General features: G+C 39.0%; 2 protein-coding genes across 6 annotated transcripts in view; one reads left to right on the top strand and one right to left on the bottom strand.

Annotated features, from left to right (window-relative positions):
* The window catches only part of plppr2b (phospholipid phosphatase related 2b), a 44,606-nt gene extending 25,975 nt beyond the window's left edge, over positions 1-18,631 (bottom strand). Inside the window, exons 1-3 of one of the 4 annotated variants that reach the window (XM_088302117.1) lie at positions 18,176-18,631; positions 12,925-13,058; positions 8,042-8,149 (exon numbers count right to left, since the gene is read on the bottom strand). In XM_088302117.1, the coding sequence (XP_088158243.1) occupies positions 8,042-8,149 (108 nt within the window). In that variant the 5' untranslated portion in view covers positions 12,925-13,058; positions 18,176-18,631. The remainder of the gene's footprint in view (positions 1-8,041; positions 8,150-12,924; positions 13,059-18,175) is intronic. The other 3 variants (XM_088302116.1, XM_088302118.1, XM_088302119.1) reach the window with 3 other exon arrangements.
* Positions 17,949-24,656, top strand: part of palm3 (paralemmin 3) — a 29,388-nt gene continuing 22,680 nt past the window's right edge. The window contains exon 1 of one of the 2 annotated variants that reach the window (XM_088302114.1): positions 17,949-18,366. The gene's annotated coding sequence lies outside the window, so the exon portion shown is untranslated. The other variant, XM_088302115.1, reaches the window with a different exon arrangement.

Below are 24,656 nucleotides of genomic sequence, written 5' to 3'. Positions count from 1 at the left end.
CGGTGAAGCTGAAGTGTAAACCACGAATGAGGCCATCGTGTTGCCCAAAATGTACAAATATCAATATTTTATATAGAAAATTATATTCAGGGTTTTTTTGGGGGGGGGTTAAAATAGGTGATTTAGGCGAAACTAACCTATGTTTTACTGCTGCCAGTCAAATGCAGGGCACAAATGGACAAACAATCACACCTAGAGAGAATTCAGTTATTAAACACAATATTCTGCCATCTCTGGAAGATTAATCGGAATGCTCTTGATTTTTAATTTATTATTATTTTTTTTAATTAATTATTTTTTTTAATCAATGGCATTGAAAGTGTTCATGATTGATCAATTGTTAATTAAAAACTACCCACAGAGTCAATAAAGGTTTGAAAATGGACCCTGAAACTAATTCTTTCTAAAACTTGTTTCCAAATACAAACAAATGCGAGGTTGACCAGCATGACCTAACAAATTGAGTTGGACCTCAAAAGTTCTACTATAGCCCTTACCTCATATTTTATTTCTCTATGTTGCTTCCCTGTATTTATTAGGACTTCATTCGAAAGCACTAATGTAAGATTTTAGCTTTCAACTTTAATACAGTATTTTCCTTGTTTCTGTATTCTTATCCTAATGAACTGTTTCCATCAGCTCTTAACCTAAAACATGAATTAAAGACTGAGCTTTCAGTGGTCTTCGCAGGAAGAAATGCTTTAAATCGACATAAAAGAAGACTGCATGACGGCTACTTTAGACAGATTTCACATCTTATTTGCAGGTGGATGATAAACGCATGCAAGCAGCTCCTCAAAAGAGCACATCCTAGTGGTTAGCGCGCCTCCTAGTGTCCACCACCTGTATTACAACACAATGTGCAAAGTGAGAACAAAACTGATGAGCAGAAGGATGGATAATTCTAATGAAGATGAACAACATTCAATGTGACAGAACAAATTTAAGCTGGATGTCAGCAGAGATGAGGAAACAAAAGAGGAGAAATGAATGCAAGTTTGCAGTAGGAGGAGGAGGGTGAGCGATATTACATATCATACAAGGATATCATAGAAGATGGGTGACAACTCCGGTCCTCGATGGCCCCTATGCATGCTTTGGATGTCGCCCTCCTCCAACACACCTGATTCCATTGATCATTTCATTTGTAAAAGTTGTGTTGGAGGAGGGTGACATCTAAATATGGAAGAGAGGGGACAACCCTGTTATAGAAGACTTTGAGCAAAGAAGGCGAGAATCTAACTCTAATTCTTAAGATAAAAGAAACCGGGACCCTGAGGAAACAAATCCAAAATTGATTTCAATAAGCTTGCTTTTTTTTTTTTAATCGTATGTCCTTCAATCAAATTAATATTTGCTATGGCTGTGTTGTTCTTTGTTTATACTTATACTTATTTTAAAGAAAATATAACATCCACGCCAATGTATTTTAGTTTGGTTTGTGTGGTGTTAGCCAAAGGTTAATTTGCACAGGGTCATTCAAGCAAATTAGAACCGCCCGCCACTGCATATAATTAACAGGAAATTAAAGAATTTGTTCCAGGATCGATGTGTTACATAACATTTAGAAAAGTCAATTTCAAGACTCCATGCATTTTACTTAACCTTCTTAAATATAATACAAAAGTATAAGAGTAAGAAGTTAATCAGCCACAATTAAAAGATTAAAACATTTATTGTGTAAGAGCTGGATCAAGACTTTACATTAACACAATAAGCAGCTGATTTTGCAGAGCAAATTCTGTTCATTTGAATTAGCTAAGTTGTGCTGAGCAGCCAGGATAGAGACGTGTATTTTGCTTCCCTTTTACAATACATTAAATTTCTGGTTGTCATCCGTAGTGTTAGCATCACAAAAAAAGGATAGAGTTGATCCTTCAGCTGCACACTGATGTGAAATCTCTCGAGATAAACTGACGTTGTTAATTATGTCATGCACGACAGCCATTTGAGACGATTTTTAACTTAAGAGGCACATATTTTTTTCCCTATGCACTTATACTAAATAATTAACTAATCAAAGTAAATTGGTAGAATTGAAGTGAGAACATATCCATGCCTCCAATAGTCAATAGGCACTAACTAGGCTCAAAGTTGAGCTGGAGCCTATCAAAGCTGACTGACGGGTTCACCCAAAACTGGTCGCCATTCAAACGTAGGGCAAGAGAAAATAATAAAACAAACCAATTGAACCAATTGGAAAACATTTACAGTGCAATCATGATTTGACCTCATCATCATTTCTTAATCCTAAATATGCATGCAGCCCGATGTTTACGGCAGATTCTATAAATAGGTAACCGTGGCACAGTTCAAACAGGCTTCATTGCAAATTCACCGATGATAAGGAGTTACATATCGTATACGACTCCCCCTCCCATCTATCGAAAGTGGTAACAGGTGGGAAGCTGTCAGCTAACAAGTGTTTCCAACATCCTCTCGACAACCAAGAAATCCCAGCACAGCAGAATGTCAGGCAGGTGCTATTCATGGAAATAATGAGGGGATGAGCGCTGACTGTATCTTTGCGCACGTTGAGGGTTTTCATATTATCATCAATGTGAATATTGAAGAGGGAGCTTGAATGTTGTGCGAAATTTTTAATTAAATGAGCAGGAAAACGAGCTCCAGAGATTAATCATGGATATATTTCAAAACACAAGTGTGCAGTTTCCACACGTGCCTCTTCCATCTCTTTCATATTGGTATGAATTGTACATAGGGGAGGTGAGGAGGTTTTTTTTTCTAGTTCAGAACACTCAATGAGTGAGAAGGAGCTTCGTCAGAGTGTATATCTGGTGTTCGCGCATGGAAAAACTGTGAGTTTAAATTTGTTTCGGGGGGGAGGTGTTAGGCAAGAGTAAAGCAGTGTGGAACAAATGATTTTTGGGGGGAAAAGCGCAAACACACTCAACAAAAGTGTTGCCGGGAGGTAAAAGATGTACGGAGGCTCACAGTCAATCTGGGGAAGGAATGAGGATGAAAAGCGTGAAGGTAAAAGGAAAGGAAGATGTTTTGTTGTGTGGAGCTGTGGGCCTGATGCAGCTAGATAAATAGGATGCTATTTATAATTGGCGCAGTCAGTGCTCTGCTGAATTCACTACAGTAATAGAGAAAGATGCTCAAGACACCAGCACACCTTGTGTCTGCATGCTGAGGGCTCAGCAGAGGCCGAACAGATGAAGTCAGTAAAAAAAAAAGGCATAGATAACAATTTGAAGGACTTGAACAGTGGGAATTGGCTCAATAATGTTCCATAATTGACTTGTTAGGATTCGTTTCGATTGGATTTTATGTCATTGCCATGTTTTGTATGATAGGCGTTAAATAATAGTAATGTTGTGTTGGCACAGTGTCGTAAAATGACACAAGTGTCCTGATTATGTTTGTTGTCCACGCGTTATTTGACTTCACATTTTGCCAACAAAAATGGATCTGTACTCCGTGCAGCCCCGTGATGGTGCTTATATGAATATTTTAAGACAAGCGGGGATCGGACGAGGCAAAACATGTGAGACTCACAGGAATTCTCAGCTCCAACCAGATTGTTTTCATAAACTTTGTCTTGGACACGCATAGACATATGAAGACTATTTGGCTTTGTTAGGGGGGCATTGCTGTCGCTTTTTACACTTGTGTTATGATTAAGGATGTTAAAGAAATTAATTTGTGAAGCATCTGTTCAACGTGAGATTTCATTTTTTCTTTGACATTCATCATTAAAGTTAAGACTGAGTGTTTTGGGGGTTTACCAAAAAAAAAAAAAACTGTAAAGTTAATTGTTTGGAATGATTTCTGTTGAAATGCACATCCTTGGAGAAACCTTTCACTATTTTTATTCCACTATTACTCTATTGAGTGCCTTTCTAATTCACCAAATTGTATTGTATCAAATTTGAATATGGAGCCCGTCAGATTTTGAAAAGGATTTTTCAGCTTTTCTAATGTCAAAAACTATTCATACTTTTTGAAAGCGCTGAAGGAAAGGGAAACGGCAGGCTCTCATATTCCACGCTGCAAGAATGAGCAATTGGAGAGAAAATGACGACTCAGTGAGAATAAAGAAGAGGCTTCAAACTTGAAAAGTTTCAGCACAAGATAAAATGTGCCATCATAGACAGTGGCAGACCAGTGTTGAGACTCAAAGTGATAAGGAACAAAGCCATCAACACAAAGACATAAGGACATAGAGAGCAGCAGATTGTAGCAAGATTCACAGCAACAAACTAGTGAAAAGGGACAGAGTCAGCAACAACATTGCACGATAGGAAGAGGAATACGAAATAGGTAATGAGATGGTAATGTAACAACAAAGGAGTGAGCGCCCTGCGGGAGGAGCTATGTTCCAGCATGTTGCTTCAATAAGAAGGGGGAAGAATGAAAAAATGAACAAATTCTCTTGATCACATTTTCATTGGGTTGGCCAAAGCAGACTGCTTCCAGGTTGAAAAAAAAAAAAAACATAACATCCGTGGGGATAGTTGTTTGTCTTTGTGTGCCCTGTGATTGGCTGGCAACCAGTTCAGGGTGTCCCCCGCCTATTGCCCGAAGATTGCTGGGATAGGCTCTAGCACACCTCGCGACCCTTGTGAGGAGAATCGGAACAGATAATGGATGGATATTACGGTTTCTATATTTTCTTCTTCATTTTAGAAAAGCCCCTACTCACTGTTCTCTGATTGGTTGGCTATGCGCACTTAAGATTACATCTCATTACTCAGACAAAAGCATGCAATTCCATATGAAAGTGAAGGCATACCGACAAACTTCAAGGAAAAGTAAGGACTTCTAGCCCGCGACAGAACGGAGGATGTCACACCGAGAGATGAGAGGAAATTGAAAATATAATGCACTAAGAAAGGAAGCGTGGGGCGAAGAGAGGTCTTTGCGACAGTACAACTTTTAGTGAGGAGAAAAGGCAAGGGGGGTGGTAATGGAGATAGGTATCCATTATTACTCAAGGCAATGAGTGCTGGTGAGCAATGACACTTGATGGATCGAGGATTTGTCGTGAGAAACCGACTGGGGAGAGGTTGAGAGGCTGTCAGAGAGAATAACGGGCAATGAGAGGTGCATCATCGAAGTGTTACATTAAAAAAAAAAAACTTGAAAAATCCTTTTATCTCCAAAGGCTGTCAAGAATAAGCAAGTGTGAGAGCACAAGGAGGGAAATAAAAGCAAGCTTAAGATGCTGGCTGAACCTGCGGGGATTGTGGGATATTTGTAGAGCTGTAACAAAGGTGTGTCGCGTTGCACAATAAAGCTATTAATGTGTTGGATGCAGCACAAAAAGAAGAAATCGAGAAATGAGCTCATACAATGAAACAGGTGGCGTGTTTTTAAATAGTTACCTTCTAAATGTTTGTCACGTGTAATCAAAAAGTAGATTGTCTATTTTAAATTAATGTGAAAATTAAAAAAATAAATAAATAAAAAGGTTTTTTTTTTTTTTTTTTTTTTTTTTTGGGGGGGGGGGGGTGCACCACTATCCAGACAAGACAACAAGCAACACATTGCCTGCACATTTCATAAATGTTTTATGATGGCGTGAGTTTAACTTTTTTACATTCATTGTTGGTCACAAATCCAAGAGGCAGAGTCGAGAACAAAGCACATCGAGCTGATTGTTGCAGTGGCTCCGAGGACCTGCAGGCGTGGATTGTGTTAGCAGTGGCACAGGCTAATTGGGTTTCATTCCTAATTAGGTCAATTAATTAGGGAATGCAGGAGAGACCTCAAGCACTTCATCAGGTCATTTGAGGATTATACAGAGGAGGTGGGAAGAAAGTCGTGGGAAGAGTTAAGGATTACATTAGTCAAGGTAATTCAGCCACAGATGGGGTTTCCCTTATTAACAGAAGTGATTGATAGTTGATAGTTCTTTTTTTTTTTCAATACATATGAATTGCAGCTTTTTGGTTGCTATATATCTCAAATGTGTTGAAGGAATACAATAAATTGATTACTAACACTGATTATTATCACTGCACACATTCAAAGCAGAGACGTTTACTTAATTTGTCTACTGCTAAATAAAGGTTAGTAATCACAAGCAGTCCCTTCTGCAGAGAATCAGCAATGCTTGTCTGCGATCATATCAAAGCGAATGCCTGAAAACTTCTTCAGACACCTCCTCACTATCCTTACTGCCAAATATCCATAACAACTAGGACAGCCTCGGTTTTGTTATCTTAAAAAAAGAAAGAAAAAAAAAAGCCCGTTTTGGAACAAGTTAGGAGTTCAGCATCAGTTACCATGACGATGCTTCCAGCTGAAAAGCAAACCATTGCCATGACAGCCAAGATTCATTGCACAGGCTTTAAACCGAGTACAGTTGAACCTTTGCATTATATTTTCTGTTTTTCTTAATCAGGAACCTGAAAAAAATATTGCAGCAAAGCAGTGTCGCACAGCGATGAAAAAGTCATTCATCTTTATTGATTTATTTTGACACTTGTATGAGAATTAAGACGACCGGTTGTCTGCAGCATTACAAAAGCTTGCCTATACATTTTACGAAATGCCTAGCTCGATGGAACAACCGCTTAACCTCTTTGATGTCGAAAATGATGAGAAATATAAGATTGCATTTATGTTCGAAAAAAAAAATGTGATAGAATCCACGAGATGCAAGAAAGCCAACGTGTAAGTGCCTTTCTCTGATCATTTCCAGCTCGGCTAATTTAATCAAATCAATCACATCTTATGGGAACCAGTGGACTGAATAAAAACCCAGCTAATTTTGTCACTTTCCCAGCCCATGCCCATTGTTGTGTTTAATCCGCCTTAAAAGGCGTGTGAAATGATGGAAGAAAGAAGTAAAAAACGAAGTGGAAGAAACAGGAAATGAAGAGAACAATTATATGCAAATGATTCATTTGTCCATCAGATGGGGATGAGTTACTTTTGAAAATGTGTCTCAGTTTTAGATTAAATATATTGTGCTTTAGCGATAGAAACACCCCACCTTTAACGGCATTCCTTGCAAATAATTTAAGCGTCCAATTCCCTCCATGCCCATAGGAATAAAAAGTTGCACAGTTGCAGACGTTCACCTTCTGTGTGAACGTAGCATGACAATGTTCCTCACACCTGCTGTGAATATTCTAAAAGAAGACTTCCGGAAACTATCTAATGTATTTATCCTGCAATTGTTACGAATGTAAAATGTGCAAATCAGCAAAAGATGTTTTAAGATTTCATTGAGGTCATTATACATTTTAGACTAAATCTGTATTCACTCTAGGCTCCTCTCTGTGTGTTTAATATTAGTCTAATGCAACCGAGACAATTAACATCTTGATTTGCGTCAAATACAAGTTTTTTTTGTTTTGTTTTGTTTTTTTTTTTAATCTGTGTGGCCCAACACAGCCCAGTACCAGAAATTTGGGGACCAGTAATTTTAAACACATTTATTGGATTTATTCCATCCTGAATTGAAAAAAAAAAACAAAAAAAAACATGCGCTCCTTCAAAGCATAAATCGTTTTCAAAATTAACCCCACAAATTGTCAAAGTTTTCACTGACAGTCACAAGTCTCCGGATAACTCCAATTTCTGTGATTTTGAGACAGCCTCCACCGTCAATGAATGACGTTCTTAAATCCTGATATGTGAATCTTTTCTTAACTGAATGACAACAAATCCAATGGGCATTTCGGGACATATTTATGCTATTCAGTTCCAACAAAATTATTCACATTATTCTTTAATTGTGAAAGCTGTATGCCTCAATTATACCCTCATCATTATGATTTCTCGTAATTTTCTGAAGGACTGTGATCTTACAGCATTAAACAACATCTCGGCGAAAAACGTGGCGTATCACCCCTCCCACATCGCGCATACCTAATTAGGACCAGCTGGCATGCGCTTGCGATTTATCAGGAGTTACATTTAAGGAGACAGGTGCGAACTGTTTAGTACAGCTCCTCATGCATACTGCATAGAACTTTCCAACCAATAAAATTACGAAATAAATGTGGTATCATATTAGTCGGCGAGGAAACGGGTCAAATGTGAGCCACTTTTAAAGTCTCACCTCTACAAAGAGGAAGCAGGGTACAATGTAGGTGCTGGTCTTTTGATAGCTGCTGTCATCGAGAAGTTTCATCTCGCGCCTCTGGGCTGCCAGCCGTGTGTCAATCATCTGTAAAAGGTCAGTGGAAAAGCTTCAGTTCACTTGATTTGATTAGTATGAGTCGAATTAGCAAACAAATTTGGGAATTAATCAAGAATCCCACATTCAAACCACTAACAGACATAAAAAGATTTATAGTGATTTTATTAGGGGTTCTAAAATTTGACAGAGGGGCCGGACCGGGAGCAGATGGATGGAGTGTTTTGGTAACCTCACCTCAAAAAAAAAAAAAAATGTAAATGAAAGTGAACAAAAGCATTACAACACTATGTATGTCTTTGAAAAACACACAGTATTTAGAAAATAAAACATGAACAAGGTTTAATTTTTTTCAAGTTCGGCGGGCCAGATTAAAACATTTAATGGGCCGCATGTGGCCCCTGGGCCGTAGTTTACCTACGCCGGCTCTAAATCATCAATAATTGATCATTCATTTTTAACTAATTTTAGATTTTGCACATTAAAAATAATCCTTTCCTGTGAAGAAGCAGAAAATATGGAACTGCACAGTAACGAAGGCACCATTCGTCACTATTTGGTTGCACAGCAATCTATAAGTACCACAAAATTGAGACAATTGAGTGCACTGGGTTATGAGCTACTGCACATAAAAATACAAGTGTGCTTTCCCCTCTGATGTGCACGCCTTAACCAAGCAGTAATTTGACACAGATAGAGTTAGTCAATGATAAACTAAAGCTAAATCTTATTAGCCCATCTAATGTGTTTCCCGTTTGGTTAGCGTGAAGCTCACAGACATGTTTGGCTGGTCATTATGGCAGTGATGCGCTTTTTTTGATGCCTTATTTTTTTTACTTCCTGTTGGGCCTGAGTTTTACTTTCTAGGAATACGGAATGGGATACGGAACGTTCACCGCACCATGATTTCAACAGCTTTGATGATTTCAACTGACAGTATCAGACTAAAAAAAATTATGGTGATCGGCAAGAACATGCAGCCTTTCATTTGAAGAGCTGCCGAACTAAACATTGCCCATTCCGGTGGGTCAAACATGAGACAAAATAAAAAGCGCACACTGTAGGAGAAGCAAAAAGCAACACACACTTAAATACTACGTTCATCACTACAAACAACGCATAACTATAATAATGTCGTGTTTTCAACAGAATGATTGATCAGAGCAGATATGAATGGCAACCAATGTGAACGCCGAAATGTGTGGGGATTTGATCTTCAACATGAAGCTCATCGAAAGATTCATGAACAGCAAACACAATTTTGGTGAGTTGAAGAGAAGCTAAGAATAAACAAGAACACTCTCGGGAAAATCCGCAAATAATACACATTTTTGTTTAAGCCGCAGGGTTAACAGACGCGGAGAGGGTGTGTTTGGTAAAATTGTGGCTTATGGTCTGAACTTTATGGTAAATTAGATGAGAGCCATTTGTTTTTGTGGAATGCTTTCACGATTTTTTTCCCCCCATCCATGGCATCTTTTTGGAAAGGACTCCGTTTGGGATTAAAATCAAGCCTCATTTACACATTCTATTATTTACTTCTCAACCATTCTTGCGTGCTTTGCATGCATGCTGATGATCATTATTGTTATCGACAACCCGAGAACTTGCCAACCAAACCAGGCTGTCTTACAGTGGGTAGCACACATCAAAGACAAGATAATCCCGAATAAATAATATTGGTAATCTCAAATTTCACGACTCATTCAAAAGATTCAAGTTTTGCATTCTCTAAGGAGGCAAAAGCCCTGCAACATAATTGATCCTCCACTGAGCTTAACTGTGGCTAGTGTTGTTGTTGGGTTTTTTTTAATAGAGGTTTCATTTCATTGCAAGAGAAAAATAAACACCAATGTGCAAACAAACCCTATAAATGTTTGTGTTGTCGGTCCACCGAACAATTTCCCAGATGGCCGTTAGAATGCCCCAGAAGTCATTGACAAACACTCGTTATGTCCTCCTCTTTCAGAAGCGCCATTACATTGTTACATTAAACATTGTTGTCTTTGATACAGCTATTGAATTAGTGCTCGTTTCTCATAATCAGGTGTTGGGTATATTTTTAAGCACACATTCGACAGTAGACACAAAAACACCAACTACACTGGGGGCAAGCACAGGTTATAGTGAAAGCACAGAAGTTATGATCAAAAACAAAAGCCCGATAGAAAGAGATAAGAGAGACAAAAAAAAATCATGATGCAGACATCGCGGGAGAGAGGTTGAACGCTCGCAGGCTCAGCAGCAGGAAATAAAAGCCAGATAAAACGGTAAAAGTTGAGGGAAAAGTGTGTCACTTCCAAGAGGTACCCCTAAGTGGAGCAAAGGAATGAAGGGGAGGTAACAAGAAGAAGGCCATCTTTGAAAAATGGAGGAGTTTCACACATGAAAAGGGACAGTCTCTGCTTTGAAAGAAAGTGATTCCGCTGTAATCTGATGTTCGCATCCCGGAGATCATAGAACTTTAAAATCATATTTTTATCAAAAGGCCACCAGCAAGATGTCAATATTCTCGATTATTTTCTGCCTCTTCACATCAGAATCAGAATCAGAAATCCCTTTATTGTCATTGTACATATTAAGTGGATTATCTTATCTCCATGATGGCAACTTTAGAGGGTATATTTTCTGCCACCTTGTGAGCCCTGAACCCGATCGATTTTAGTTAGCGTTGAGAAGGGAGGATTACAAAGCGCAGAGCACCTGAACACCAAAGATAGGAGTGAATGAACGTTGCAATTTAAAGTCCTTGGTTTGTCTCAGTTAATTCCTCTTTTCAGGGGGACTCATGTACCGTATATCACTAAGTGTAGTTGGTGGATTTCTCCTTTTTAGAAATTTACTCGTGTGGTTGTATAAAAGTTATGCCCATTTTTCATTGTGCAGTATGCAGTAGTCTAATCACGGTTTCTCTATACACTGTTGCGTTGACAAATTCAAATGCCGAAAATTGGTCATTTACAGCTCGTTTTCCAATGCTTGCTTCGTTGTTCTAATATGAGGATACATATGGAGAAATGAAAGTGATTTAAAAAAAAAAAAAAAAAAATCACACGATAATGTTTGTTTCTTCTTACTCTGCTTTTCATCTGGATGCCGTAGTGCGCTCTGCAATTTGCTGCATTGTTAGCTTTTTTTTTATTTATTTTTTTTTTTATATTGGTCCTTCCTTGGCTAAAATTCTACTTATCTACCAACAACCACATACTGAGAAGTAAAACCTCAAGACTGTTGTTTTCCTCAATTTTGTTCTCGGTTGCCAATTTATTCAAAGCTGAGTGAATTTAGCAGTGGAAAAGCAACCACCCAAAAATGGCACAAGCAGAGCTAAGAAGTGCAGGGTAAAATTCTGAACATGGATTTAACGGCACATCCTTTCAGCCATCAAGATTCTAGGTTGTAACCGCACATTTTGCAGGTGAAAGATGAAACCGTGACTGAGGTCTGTTCTCACTGATTGCTCTTATTGAGACTCAGAAGTCCTTTGTAGGTATCCTATCGGTCGATGGCCTCATTTGTGTGAAGTAAAAGACTTACTGAATGTTTTATTAAGTCAAGCCATTAGGGATTCCATGAAGCTCAGTGACAGGGTTTGCTAAGAACCAATTGAATCAAGGTTGTTTCACAAAAGGCGGTGAACAACTTCTTGTTGCGTGACTGCGTCACTTTCACATTGGAAGAACCCGTTATCTTGTGGTACCAGCAGGGAAGGTTCCTTTCAGGTGTGAAAACCAATTTATGTCGGCTTTAAAGCCTCTGAATGGTTTGTAATTTGATATGTGAACCAGAACGGAGCTTGTTCTCAGCCCTTGGAAAAGGGGTCACACAGACTTCCAGCCTCCGCCTTTTGCTGAGTAGCAGGGTTTCTAATGATGCTCTGTGCACAAATAAACAATATACTGTATACTGTACTCACAGGAAAGGCAATAGTTATGGGATCATTATTCATGCTACCTGTTCTCATGCTTACATGCCCTCCTTTCCCCTGTATTTCAGCCTATCTCATGGGCGATATTAATTCATTATTATGCCCGCGACTTTATTCACAATTAGCTGAGCCTCAGCTCATTAAGACTTTACCAAGTTTAATGGCATTGACTGAACCTATGAGGTAAGAACTTGCAATGATAATACAACATGTGGAGCCACTTTACAGGAACTACCGAGAAACAAAACGACATTGACCTGCAATAAATTCCCTTCTAATGAGAATTACAATACGGGAGCGGGGCTATGATCTAAGGTAATTATATTCCCTCAAATAGCAGCCTCAGGTAGCAGTGGCCCCAATTAATTTTCAAATTAAAAGGTGGCTGATCAAGATGGCTGTACAGTCATTACTTTTTCTATAACGTGTGATACTAACGTGTCGCAACTATGAGTCCGACAGCTGTTTTAAGGATTTTGTCAAGCCAATAAATGTATGTGTATCGACACGCGCACTCATGAAGTAGCACTGGAAATGCACAATGTGGCTTTTAATGTGCCCATCATCTCAAGCAAGAGATGCCATCAGGCATAAAGCTGGCGTGACTGATTGTCTCTGGTGCTGCTGTCCGTGTCTTTCACGTTGATGCGCTTCCATCGGCTCCCCTTGGGCACAAAGGAACCAGTTCGCTATCTCACTGGTGCGCACTCATGCACACGCACATGCATGCAGCGCTTCCAGATCATATTGGCACATCTTTTACCGAAAACACATATTGGACCAAGAGCGGTCGTTTTAAAATAAATGTTAACTTGGGTGTCGATCCAACAAGTGGCACAACATACACAACCCAGCTGTAGGTCCACTTAAAACTCACCTTAAACCTCTGGCTGTTTCAAGCTGTCACAAGGGCCACCTTGGAGTCTCCCTCTCTAATAGGAATTGCGCCAGCAGTCCATTCTGTGGTTCCGTCTCTGGTCTCAACCTCTTCTCACCTCAGCCGCTCGATCACTGAAAAAGTCCGAGAGGCTCAGAGTGAATAGTGAGCTTCTTGCCCGTGCCCGACACCCTGCACGCTCCCAGTCTATGTATATGTCTGCAGCCCGCTACTAGGTCGTCGACATGAACATGATGATCTTCAACAGCACTTCAAGGCTAATTAGTCAAGTACAGCGGACCCACGGACTCGGAGAGAGAGGCTGTTGGCTGTCGTCGCTGGTGAATGCAAGAGGATGGAGAGGGAAAAAAACGAGAGGGGGATGGAGAGAAAGTGTGTGCGCATCTGCAGGCATGTGTGGGAGCAGGGAGGCGGAGAGGAGGAGGGAAAAAACAGAGGGTGGGAAATATATAATAATAAGAAAATTTGACAGCGGGAGAAGAGGCGCACATGAAACGGTCAGCGTGTGCACCAGGGATTGAAGTACATAATGAGAGCAAAATAAGAAGAGTAAGAGATGTGTTGGAGACTGTGGCTAAAATGGAAGACACCCTGCACTTTAGTGCTTCGTAAGACCACCACCGTCAAATAATACAGCACATCTAAAAGGGAAGGTTTTGTGGTGCAGGAAAATTCAATAAGAAATTATTTCAAAACTTTTTAGACCATGAATGTACCTTTTAACCAGTACAACTCATACCAAAAAAGAGCGGGGAAGCGCAAACATGTAAAAGGTATATTATAAAAGGAACCAAAAACTATGCTGAGTTGCACTAATTCGATGAAACTTTCTATGAATGCTATAACAAATACTTGTAAACATTTCACTTTACTTGGGTGCCAATCCATTTTTTAAATGCACACGGGACTGATCTCATAAGAATAAAATTAGCATAATGCAGTTGTGCTTGATTATTAATTTAGTTTTTATTTAACCTTAATACAAAAGTGTTTTGTTTCTCTAATATAATCTACACATGGAAAATGTACCTGAACGTCTTTGCCCTTTGTTTTTTTTAAGCACTGTACCTTGGTACATTGTAATGACCTAGGTAGCTTACGCTGCATTGTTAGTACCGACTCGATGATTATTTTCGATTTTCAGTGCCAGATTTCGATTTGATATATTTTATATATATTTATATATATATATTTTATATATATATATATATTTTTTTTTTTTTATGCAACCAATCATTTAGGGGGGGCTTAAGAACATTCTACAGAGGCTTCAGACTCCTAAAATAGGCCCACTGATGCCACTGCTACCATGAGAATCATTTACGAATGATGATCGGGAATGCTGTTTCATATGTTGGTGGAACATCGAGTAGAAATGCAAGGACTTTCTGCCTTTCCGCCATTGCCAATGATGGTTACTCAGCCCAAGAGGAAACACAAGATAGATCCACTCGCTCGTCCATGCTGAGATCATTCGAATACCAAAGATTGTACATTAACAGAGCAATTTCTATTTTGCGAGTAATCCAAATTATACAAAATCAGGGACATTTGTAAATCAAGGTTCCACTGAATGGATTTACACTTTGATTGAATCAGCATATTCAAGCAAGCTGCATTTGTGGCAGTGGACAGCTGGTCAAGTGTGGGCATGTACCCTGAGGGATTTGCAACACAAGACCGAACTTGGTGTACAAATCAGCCCTGGAAATGGGCAACACAACAGAATAAGCTCATTCATTTTTCCCACGACCGCTTATTTGTGAGGTGCGTACTCAGAGTTCCTTTTCTATTACTGTGCACAATGAGCATAATGTAATTATGCTGTAAAATTCATTTTGGAATTACGGCACGCAACTAACAGTTGGTAGGGGAACATAGGCCACTCATGGCCAATTAGCTTATTTTTTTGCTGCTAAGAATGATCAAATCTTGTGTTGTCAAAGCTGACAAGCTGCAGTTCCCATGGAAACCTGTGCGCATACGTGTTTAAAGAGCACATACAGTACTTGAAAATGGCCTTGCACACTAGAGAGAAAAATGAGCAAAGTTGAGAGAATTGAGAGGGGGTGGATAAAAAATCAGCTAAGATGCCTGGGCCCTCAAATTAAATGTCAGCTAATGACTGAATCAACTAGACACTTTCAAAAAGCTCCATCTTCAGAACATGCTATAATAATCAAACAATCTGGCAGTGTTTTTTAATTGATTTTCTTCATATTATTTTCCATTCGTGAATGCAAAGAAAAGTACGAAACACCGCGGATACTTCGGTGAGAAGTTAATATACATCTAGGATGGACGCTAAAAAATATCGGAAAGACGTATTTATCCTTGTTCCTTGCTTTATGATGAAAAGTTTTGATGACAACGTTTTAAAATTTCAATGGAGCCAAAACAATGAAGAGTCACTGTGGCCATAAGACAGCCGCACATCAGGAACTAAGCAATCAGCAAAAAGCTGTCTCCCCTTTATCAAATTAAGGAGAACGGAGACCGAATCAGAGCAAATGTATTTACTTCTTGAATATTTTTTTTAATATTAATGAAAAAATCTTTGAAAATCGCAGTTATTTGTGACCTAAAAATAGCTTGGAAAAACGGCATCCTCATCATTTACAATTATAATTTACTATTATTTCAATTATAGCAAGTCTTTCACATTTGTTTCCAATAACAGGGCTGAAGAAAAAAAAAGGAGCTAAAACAAGTTCAATTCCTTTGAGACTTGTACTCCGTAAAACAGTACATAACGACCCTGAAGCATTCCGTGAGTTGGCTCAAGGTCGCGGAGTGGTTCAAGGAGAAGGTTGTTTTGCTACTCATCACATGCAGCCTCTTCTTTATTGTCTCATGTTAGAATTCCATTGATCTCATTTCTCTTTACTCAAGCATGCCACACATGTATTGTACACGTTTGTACTTGGGTCCCTTTCTACAAAGGCAGACACAAATGCACAACACGCAAACAAAAAGCGGCGTTTAGAAGCTTCTGGTGCTCGTGCGCATGGACACACAGGTACAAAAGCAATGGCTCGCTGCATTGTTAATGAAAAAGCGCAAAACGAACAAATCCCTGAGCCGACACAGTCACGCACAAAAGAAAAAGTCTTGCTTTTTTTGTTGGGGTAAAGTTCTGTGATACAAGCACGTCTGGATGTGTGCACAAAGACCAACTCGAGTCATCATGGGAAATCAGAAGTAGGCCGCGTCAGTGGCTGTGCTCATTTCACACACTGCCACTGTAAATTTCAGCCGAGGACTTTCTCGCTTCAAAGGTATTTCCAGTGCTGGGCAGTCCGACCCGGGGGCGAAACGGTCCGGATCCGGACCACTATCGGCCCTCGTGCGTGGATTGAATCTTCTCACAAAAATTGCCTCAGAACGTGTCAAAACTGTTTGTGTATAAGGAGACGTGAGACAGCAATGTGCGTTCAAGCATGCCTGTATTTCCTTATTTCGACATCACCTAACCCTCGCCTCCCACCTGCTACTGGGGCATACATTACAAGAGGGAATGCTAAGTAATACATATTGCATTGAGCGGCCTTAAGTACATCTCTTTATTCCTCTGTCTCTCTGGGTCAACATGGTAAGCACTTAGCAAGTGTTAGTTTATATGAAAAGGGCAACGTTTGGAGGATCTGGGAAAAGCCAGTGTCAGAGGCAAAACATTAATTTACAATACATTCAATAATAGTGGAAATGGCAAGTAAAAAAATTGTACTGTAATAGATTTTCCCCTCCAAAAGCCTTTACGAAAACACTTACATTTAGATTTGTGTATGTCAATATTTGAGTGACTGTTGATGTCCAATACAGGGAGATCTGGTACCCTGGTCAATTTAGTGGGCGGGGAATCCTGCTGTATAGCATAAAGTTTTCTACTAGGTGCTAAACTAGACGGATGAATCCACCACAATGGAAGTCGTCAGCTTGACATTACAAGATGTGGCGAATTTGCTAACATTTGCAAACATGCCGTGATTCGCCAAAACGATCACTCGCCCAACGGACAAACTGTCATTAAACCAACTTTTGTGGCTTTCCCTGATATAGAAAATTACGTTTTGACACTTTTTTTACTCTACACTCTAAAGTGGGTTACAAACATACTGAAAATCAAGACAAATTTGGAGATTGTTGCTCTCTTGTGATCAAAGTCAGCAGAGACCCAATTCTCTGACGTCTCTGAAATATTATCTTATGCGTTAATCCTGTTGTCTGGGGTGTGTTGAGAGGAATTTTTCTCTTTGCCGATCTGCTGTGAAATGGGTGGCAAAGAGGAAGACCAAAGGGATTTATTGATGTGGTGAGGGAAGACTTGCAGATAACTGCAGTTAATGCAAAGAAAAGGGGGAGACCGAACAGAAAGATTCCTTGCGGTGTCTCCTGAATAGGGTGAAGCCGAAAGAAAATGGTGATCTTTAAACTATTTTTTAATACAGTGGTACCTTGACTTATAACAGTGCCCCTACTTGTGAGTTTTCCAAGTAATGAGGGGCCTCTTGGTCGATTTCGACTCACGGGGAAAGGGTTTCAGGCAGTCAGCAAAACAAAAACTTGGAAACGCGTCAATCAACATCCATTTCTATATTTCCATGCGTACGCAGATCGAAAACATTGTTACCTCAAGGTTGGCATCACACACTGTGATAAAATCACCACTTTCAGCCCCCCAAAAAATGTCGAGAAAAATTGGCCAATGTAGATTGTTAATTTACTATTCAAACTTTTCAGGAAGTGGGAGTAATATAGATCAGGAATGTGCAATTGGCACTTTGAGTGACCTTTTTTTGGGGGGGGGGTGCCAATTGGTCACCGTTTTTCGATGGTATAAGCAATGAAAGTACAATGATTTCGAATGGAGAGTTGATAATCGGTCCCTTCAATGACTCTGAACATGGAGAGAGCGGCAGGGGGTGTGGCCATATTCCTAATTTAAAGTAGGCGTTTTTTCAAGTTGTCCCTTATTTCATAATTTCTCCTAAATGAATGGATAAAAAAAGAAAATAACTAATTTAATTTCACGGATCAAAAAATATATAAACTGAAACTGAAAAACGTGCTATCTTGGCAAGTCAGATACTTTATACACGCCTACGTTATTCAAGTTAGACTCAATGCTTAACACAAAATTACATTTTATTTAATTCCATCATAATAACTAATCATCATGCTAGTCTGCTAGTTAGCTGGTATGAGCTAATGGTAGCGTAAAAGTGGGCACCTGCCTTTCACGTGGCCATCCTTCACTTTCACTGTGAAAGTCACACCCGAAGCCACGAGGCGGGTCATGGCGCCGGTTCAAGCGAGACAAGCATCCCAACCTGCCGTCACTGCAGCCGACATTTGGACACACGAAGCCGCCTGCCAGAGTGAGGAGGGGCCGGCCTAGCTAAAGCTCACCACCGGAGTCAGGTAACCACCACCGCCAGCTGCTTCCTCCTCCTCTCACTCGCGAAGAGACGCGGGCAGTGTGTGCTTGTTTGCCGGGAGCGTTTCTGTCGTTTTTACCGATGAAGCGGCACAACTTTGCCTCCTTTTTTGTTCACCATCTTTAAGTTGGTGTCAGGCGCGCAAATGTTTTAGGAGCACTTGTTGGTTGGCTCAGGTGTTCAGAAAACGTCAGTTTATTTTATTATTTTATTTTTCAGTAAAGCTCGCACTACTACGGCGACCATTTAGTTGGTTATTTCCGCGTATTTCTTGGTTTTATTTTTAAACTCCACGCTCATTTGGACTAAGCGACCAAGCGAACCGCAGGTGAGTCTTTGGACTTGAAACTGCTTACCATTTTATTTCCTTTGCAAATGTTTCTCTCTTGATACATTTTGAAAAGCGGTCCAGGCTGCTTGTGTCGAGCCCAGTTTGAAGTTGGACAAGCTCAACAGCTGTTAACTTGTCTGACCTGAGCAGTTTAACCAGGACTAGAATGTGACTTTTGTTTTCTAACGCGTTGAACCTGAACTAATCATGCAATGTTTTACAGTAGCCTGTTAGTTTTTGTCTGGGAGCATCAGGAACTATTTAAGTTTGCCTTTGAACAATTTTACGAGTAATAAAGTGCAGGTCTGCAGGCTTTTTGTAATGCAGAAGTTTAAAAAGCTGGATTGTGTCTTGACATTTTCACGCACTTGCTCCTGCAGTTACCTCTGACCATTTTATGTTGTCTATTTGCATATTTCCATGCATCATATGCAATTATTTAAATGCTTTTGTATAGTGAATCCTTCTAAACACTGTGCATTGTTTGCTTAAAAAATTAATAAAAATGTGCCTCCTATGCATCATTATGAAAATGATAATACTCAATTAGCGTTGAACATTTTTCCTGATTTTTGGTTGTCTTAGTGATGCACTCTGAGCCAGAGGAGCAAACAAAACCTCCTAAACCAGCCACTTCCCGAAGAGCATTGTGCTTTTGCACTTCCTCTACCTGAAACAGTATATTAATGTGAAACCCTGAGCCCACGGCAATTGCCAAGTCTTATGTATTTTGGGTTATTCACGTCACTGTAATATGTTGGAACACAAAATATTGTGGGTTCGTAAGCAGCAGGAAGTATGTGCTCAAATGTCTGTCTAGATGTGAGCCACAGGCTGAATAACGTGTGCTGTTTGTGTATTCTTGATTTTTGTTTTTGACTTGTACATACTGCGTGTGACGTCCTCCCAAGTCTGCAACTCAAATCCATTTTTTCCCTCGAATGCTGGAAAACGAATTTTAACCATGGTCAGACATAGTTCTAAAATAGCACATTTAGACCATATTAAGTGGTGTACAGTTTTATTCCCCGATAATGTTTTCATTTATGTTGTCTGGCATTGCAGATATCCGTTTGCTTAGCAGATTTTGATCTATATTTGGAAGAGGGCAGATTCGAATCGTATGATATTTGATGCATGTTTTTCTATTCACACTCAAATGAGGCATATTTGAATTGTGCCATTTGAAAGCAAATTATAAAAATAAAAAAAATACATTTGTATCGATTGAACCATGTATTGTAAGTCCATCTTAATACACACACCAAAGTCACACACACCCTTGCATGTAAGATAGCAAACCCTATTAACCACACATTTGTTTTCAGGCTTTTCTGACTCACTGAGGCCTATTTAATGGCAACTCACTTGCAACCACATCTATTCTTGTTGTAGAGCTTTTGTTTGTAAGCAGCTTCATTTGAAAAATCCACCAAACAAACACTGCTTTGCATGCTGATTTACAAACTAAAATCCCAGCAGGAGCTCCGCTAAAGTTGCCTCTTCTGTCAGGCTGGAGACGGAAGGTTCTTGAGGGTGCTTCGCTCACTGCTGGTAAAATTGACTCACAGGAAAGACTTTCTTTTTGAAGTCTTATTAACAAGCATACTTTTGCAACACAGTGAATTGTCAAGTAATTTGCTCCTTGTTGCATCAATTGCTTCTAGATACAATAAGTGAAATGAAATCAAAATACTTTCACGCTCAATTAATTGAATCATCTATTATTATGTCATTGTATACTTTGTAACATGCCAGGCCAGTAATTAGCGATGACAAAAAAAAAAACTCATGACACTCGTTAAACTCAATTAACGGTATACATGAAATGAAACTTAGATTTAGAGTTCACTTAAAACCAAAGCGTTAACTCTGGAGATTAGTAAGATTTTTTTTTTTAATTCAGTTGAATATTTTAGCTCAGTTTGATTTACTTCAAATATAATTTGAATACTTTGCAAATATTGTACCATATTAGCAGTAGGTCCTGAACACATCATCTCGGAACAAAACACCGTACTCAAGTTAAAACTGCGCCTTGCAAACCAACACTGCTGGAGTGTGGTGCTTGTGGGCAGTTTTGAGAATAAAATTGCCTGTAAACATGTCTCCGTTTAGATCGTATTCAAGAATCAAAGAAAGCTATTAAATCAGTCTTTTTATTAAATATACTTCATATTTGGTGATTTTGCATTGATTCCTAGGTATTAAGTAAATATCTTTTACAAGCTTCACAAAAATATTAGTTGAAAAATGCGACTAATCGCAATTATTCATGGAATATTTTGGTGATTCATTTGTTAAAAATATAATCACTTGACAGCACTACTTAAAACCAAATAAAGGTCTTACATAAGTGGCCTCTTAGGACCGAGACGTTGAATGTAAAGAATCCCTTCACAAGAAATACTAGACGTGAAAGAATGTCATCGTAGCCAAAGAACACAATCTGCCGATGATTTGCAGCACAGTAAATCACCACCGAGGCAGCGCATGCCCCATCAAAAAACACAAATTGAAGTACAGCTGCTGATATAGACTGTTCAAGGTTTTACAAAAGTGAAACGACCATGGCTGAGGTGCTGTAAATGATTTGCAATGCCGAAATTTGTCACGAGGCTTCGGAGGAACTTTGCACTGCTTGTTTTCTACAACTTCCACAAGTCACTGCTTTTTTTTTTCCCCCCTTCTTTTTTTGCCCTCCTCTCTTGTTTGGACCCAAGTCACAAGATGTGCACTAGAAACTCAAGATTGTTTGTTTGCAAATATATTGGATAGTAGATGATTTTATTGGCTCTATCCTGGGGGAGCAGCATCAGGTTATGTTTTATGTGAATGCTGTTGTGCAGAGAAAATCTAGAGATGACCCACTGTGTCATAATGATTAATGGAATGAAATACTTGCATTTACTAAAACCGGAGTCTGTCCTCTTTTTGTTTTGCAGAATATTTTGCCTTTTTTTTTTTTTTTTTTATGAGGATAACTGACAAACGTTGTCTGACTTCATACTTGGACAAATCAATACGAACCCCCCACCTAATCAGGAAATATTTGTTATTCATGCCAGTGATGTGAGCACAAGCTGGTTTTTGTCACATTTTGCTTTGTTTGCCACCACTGCTATGATGTGTTGGCTGCTGTTTTCAGCACGCTGTGTTCTAATTATTTAAATAATTTCTAACTTCAGGATTGTGATTTGTTTACGCCAGGAAAATTGTCGGCCTACTTTCCCATTTTTTTTTCTGAACCCCTTCTCTGTTGAAATTGTAATTAAAAAAAGACTTCTATTAGTTTGACACTGTTAACCTTAAAAATGAATCTTCAACATTCTACTGTAATTGAGAAGAACATTAATCAACATTTAATATAATTTAATACATCACTTGTGCAACTCGCCACTTCATCTCTACTGCTTCTTTCTCCATCGACACTGAAGACGCTTCTTCAGCTCCTGGTAAGAGTGTTTGGTTCTTCTTTTCTGTTACGGACGTTTGGTGTCACAGTGAAAATGGTTCAAACCTTTGTTGTTGTTTTTTATTTTAATGATTTGTTTTCCTCTCACCTTCTCTTCTTCCCCACTCCTCTTAAATAACTAATTTTCCACACAACGTTCCAAAAAATACTCGATTGGACTAGTCACATTAATGTCTCGATTACCTATGTAAAATATGTGATGCAATTTTAATGAGCATCACTCGCACACAAGACTCAGCTTTTTAATTCATATTTAAATTAATGTACGTAGTGTTTTTTATATGTATATAATTAATTCCAGTATATTTTAGTTAAATATGACAATGCATTGTTTTTTTTTATTTGTTTTTTTTATTTTTTTTGGGTGGGGGGGCTGTTTAGGTCTTCAACTAACAAAAGTTTGTGAAAGCCAACCCACTAAATGCAATTGAACTCTTTTCGGGGTGTTTATAGCACAGTGATTTTAACCATCAGAAAGGTAAGCCCCTGTGGCGACGCAAAAGTGAACTTGTAGCAGTAAAACGTGATTCAGTTGATGATCCGTTTTAAAACTACGAAACATGAGAAACCGAAGATACGGAATGTGAAAAGGGGCATCTCCAAATCAGAAAGATGAAAATGTTGCCAGGTGAAATGAAATTCACATCTTTCCATGAGCTTGTCAACCTGGTTGATGGATGGATTTTCAGGAAGAGGGAAATTCCTCACTGCGGCATTGCCCCTGGCGCATCTCTTTCCACTCCATCCACAGTTAATGTCGTATTGGACTTTCTCATCTCATTCCCCACGACCGGCTCTAGCAGTTTTGCCTTTTTATGGTCCCCAACATAAACTGAAAACCCAGCTGCAAACATTGGTTGTGTGTTTACCGAATCGTCAATTTAATAAGAGGAACAATCCCTGATAGAAAAATGTTAGATAATCCAATAAAGTTTGAAAATTACATGTGTAAGAATTGAAAAAATAAAAATCCCATAAAAATAAATGCCAATTGAAGCCGTTCACTGAAAAGTAACATTGGACATTCTTACCCATCATACAAATGTGAATTTAAGTCATCTGTTGTATAACAATCGTAAAATAGCAACCACTAGTGGCTTCAGGCAGTGGGAGATTCTGAATTCAGTATCATGCATTTCATGTTTTAACATTCTTTCCTGTTTACTCACTTAACCGCTGTTTAGTAAAACTCCCTAACAATGAATTTAACTCACCCATAACTGTTAACTTAAAGCAGAAGGGAACCTTCTCTTTAGGTTGGAGTAACAAGTTGAGGATTCTACCCTTAGTTAATGTCAATATTGCTCATGAGCGCTGCTACAACTTTGTTCAACAATAAACTTAGCTCAGGCCTGTAGTTATTACAATTGTGCTCAGAAGTTTACATACCTAAGGGGATGTAAACATGTGAGCACAAGTGTACGGCTGCACTGGAAGTGCTTTTCACACCAGGTATGGTTCACCTGGAAACAGCATAAGACGTAAGGTCGAGGCCTTTATTTGTGTACAGATGACGATGCCAACTGTGCCATGGCTGGATTTCCATGTACCATGAAAGTTTTTTCAGTGTGGATTTAATTTTGAAATGTAAGATCGTGCATAACTGTTGTCCATAAAATGAGAGGAAAATATGTATTAAATGCTACTGGTTTTTCAGTAATGTAGAAAAAAAAGTACAGAAGCAAGATTTAGTTAATGTTTGAATGTGCCTAAAAATCAAATCTGTTAGTTTGTTTTAGGTCGTACGATAAGTACAGGGCAGATTTACGTGCAACTTTATTGATAGGTGGCTTAGCTTCTGAGCCAGAAAACAGAAATCAAGTTTCATACTTCAAGTGTGATCTATCTGTTCATCCCTGCTTTGCAAGGACACGCGGGACGAGACGCTTTCATTTGCAATAATCTGTTGATTTAAAGTCTCAGAAGGCCAGAAAAAAAAAGTTCCACATGTTTCTGTTTACTTTATCTGTTGTTCCATTCCTCAATCCTCTTGCCCTTTCTTTGCCGCCATCAGCAATGTATTGATTAAGCAGATAAGAAGTATTAGACTTATCAGGACATGTTGCGAAGGAGATTACTTGTTTTTGCCCTCCGTGTTGAAGCTTTCTAGACTTCTAGAACTGGCATCCCCCTCACCCCTAATCACGGGTAATTATTTAATTAACATTTTACAGAGTTAATGTCAGTATAAAAAGAAAATCAAAACACTTGGGGCCGTCATTTCGTGCCCAGCTTTTCTAATTACCCGATTAATCGATTGTCGAAGAGTTGAGAGACGCAGAAATGGACTTGAGATGCTATGGTATCATGCAAAAAAAAACAAAAAACGTTTTAATCTCTAGACTCATTGACATTCCAATGTTACACTGGTTTGCGGTTGTGTGTGCGCAAATGACAAAGTATCCAAATGTGTCCAAATGCTATAAACAAGAAATGGCAATTACAAACAGCAACCAACGTTTACCTG

Source organism: Idiotropiscis lumnitzeri, chromosome 8 (genome assembly GCF_059441095.1).
Source record: "Idiotropiscis lumnitzeri isolate Australia: NSW breed Sydney's pygmy pipehorse chromosome 8, RoL_Ilum_1.0, whole genome shotgun sequence".
In the NCBI taxonomy this organism is placed as follows: domain Eukaryota; kingdom Metazoa; phylum Chordata; class Actinopteri; order Syngnathiformes; family Syngnathidae; genus Idiotropiscis; species Idiotropiscis lumnitzeri.
The sequence above is the reverse complement of the archived record's forward strand: the minus strand, read 5'-3'. Positions and strand labels throughout refer to the sequence as shown.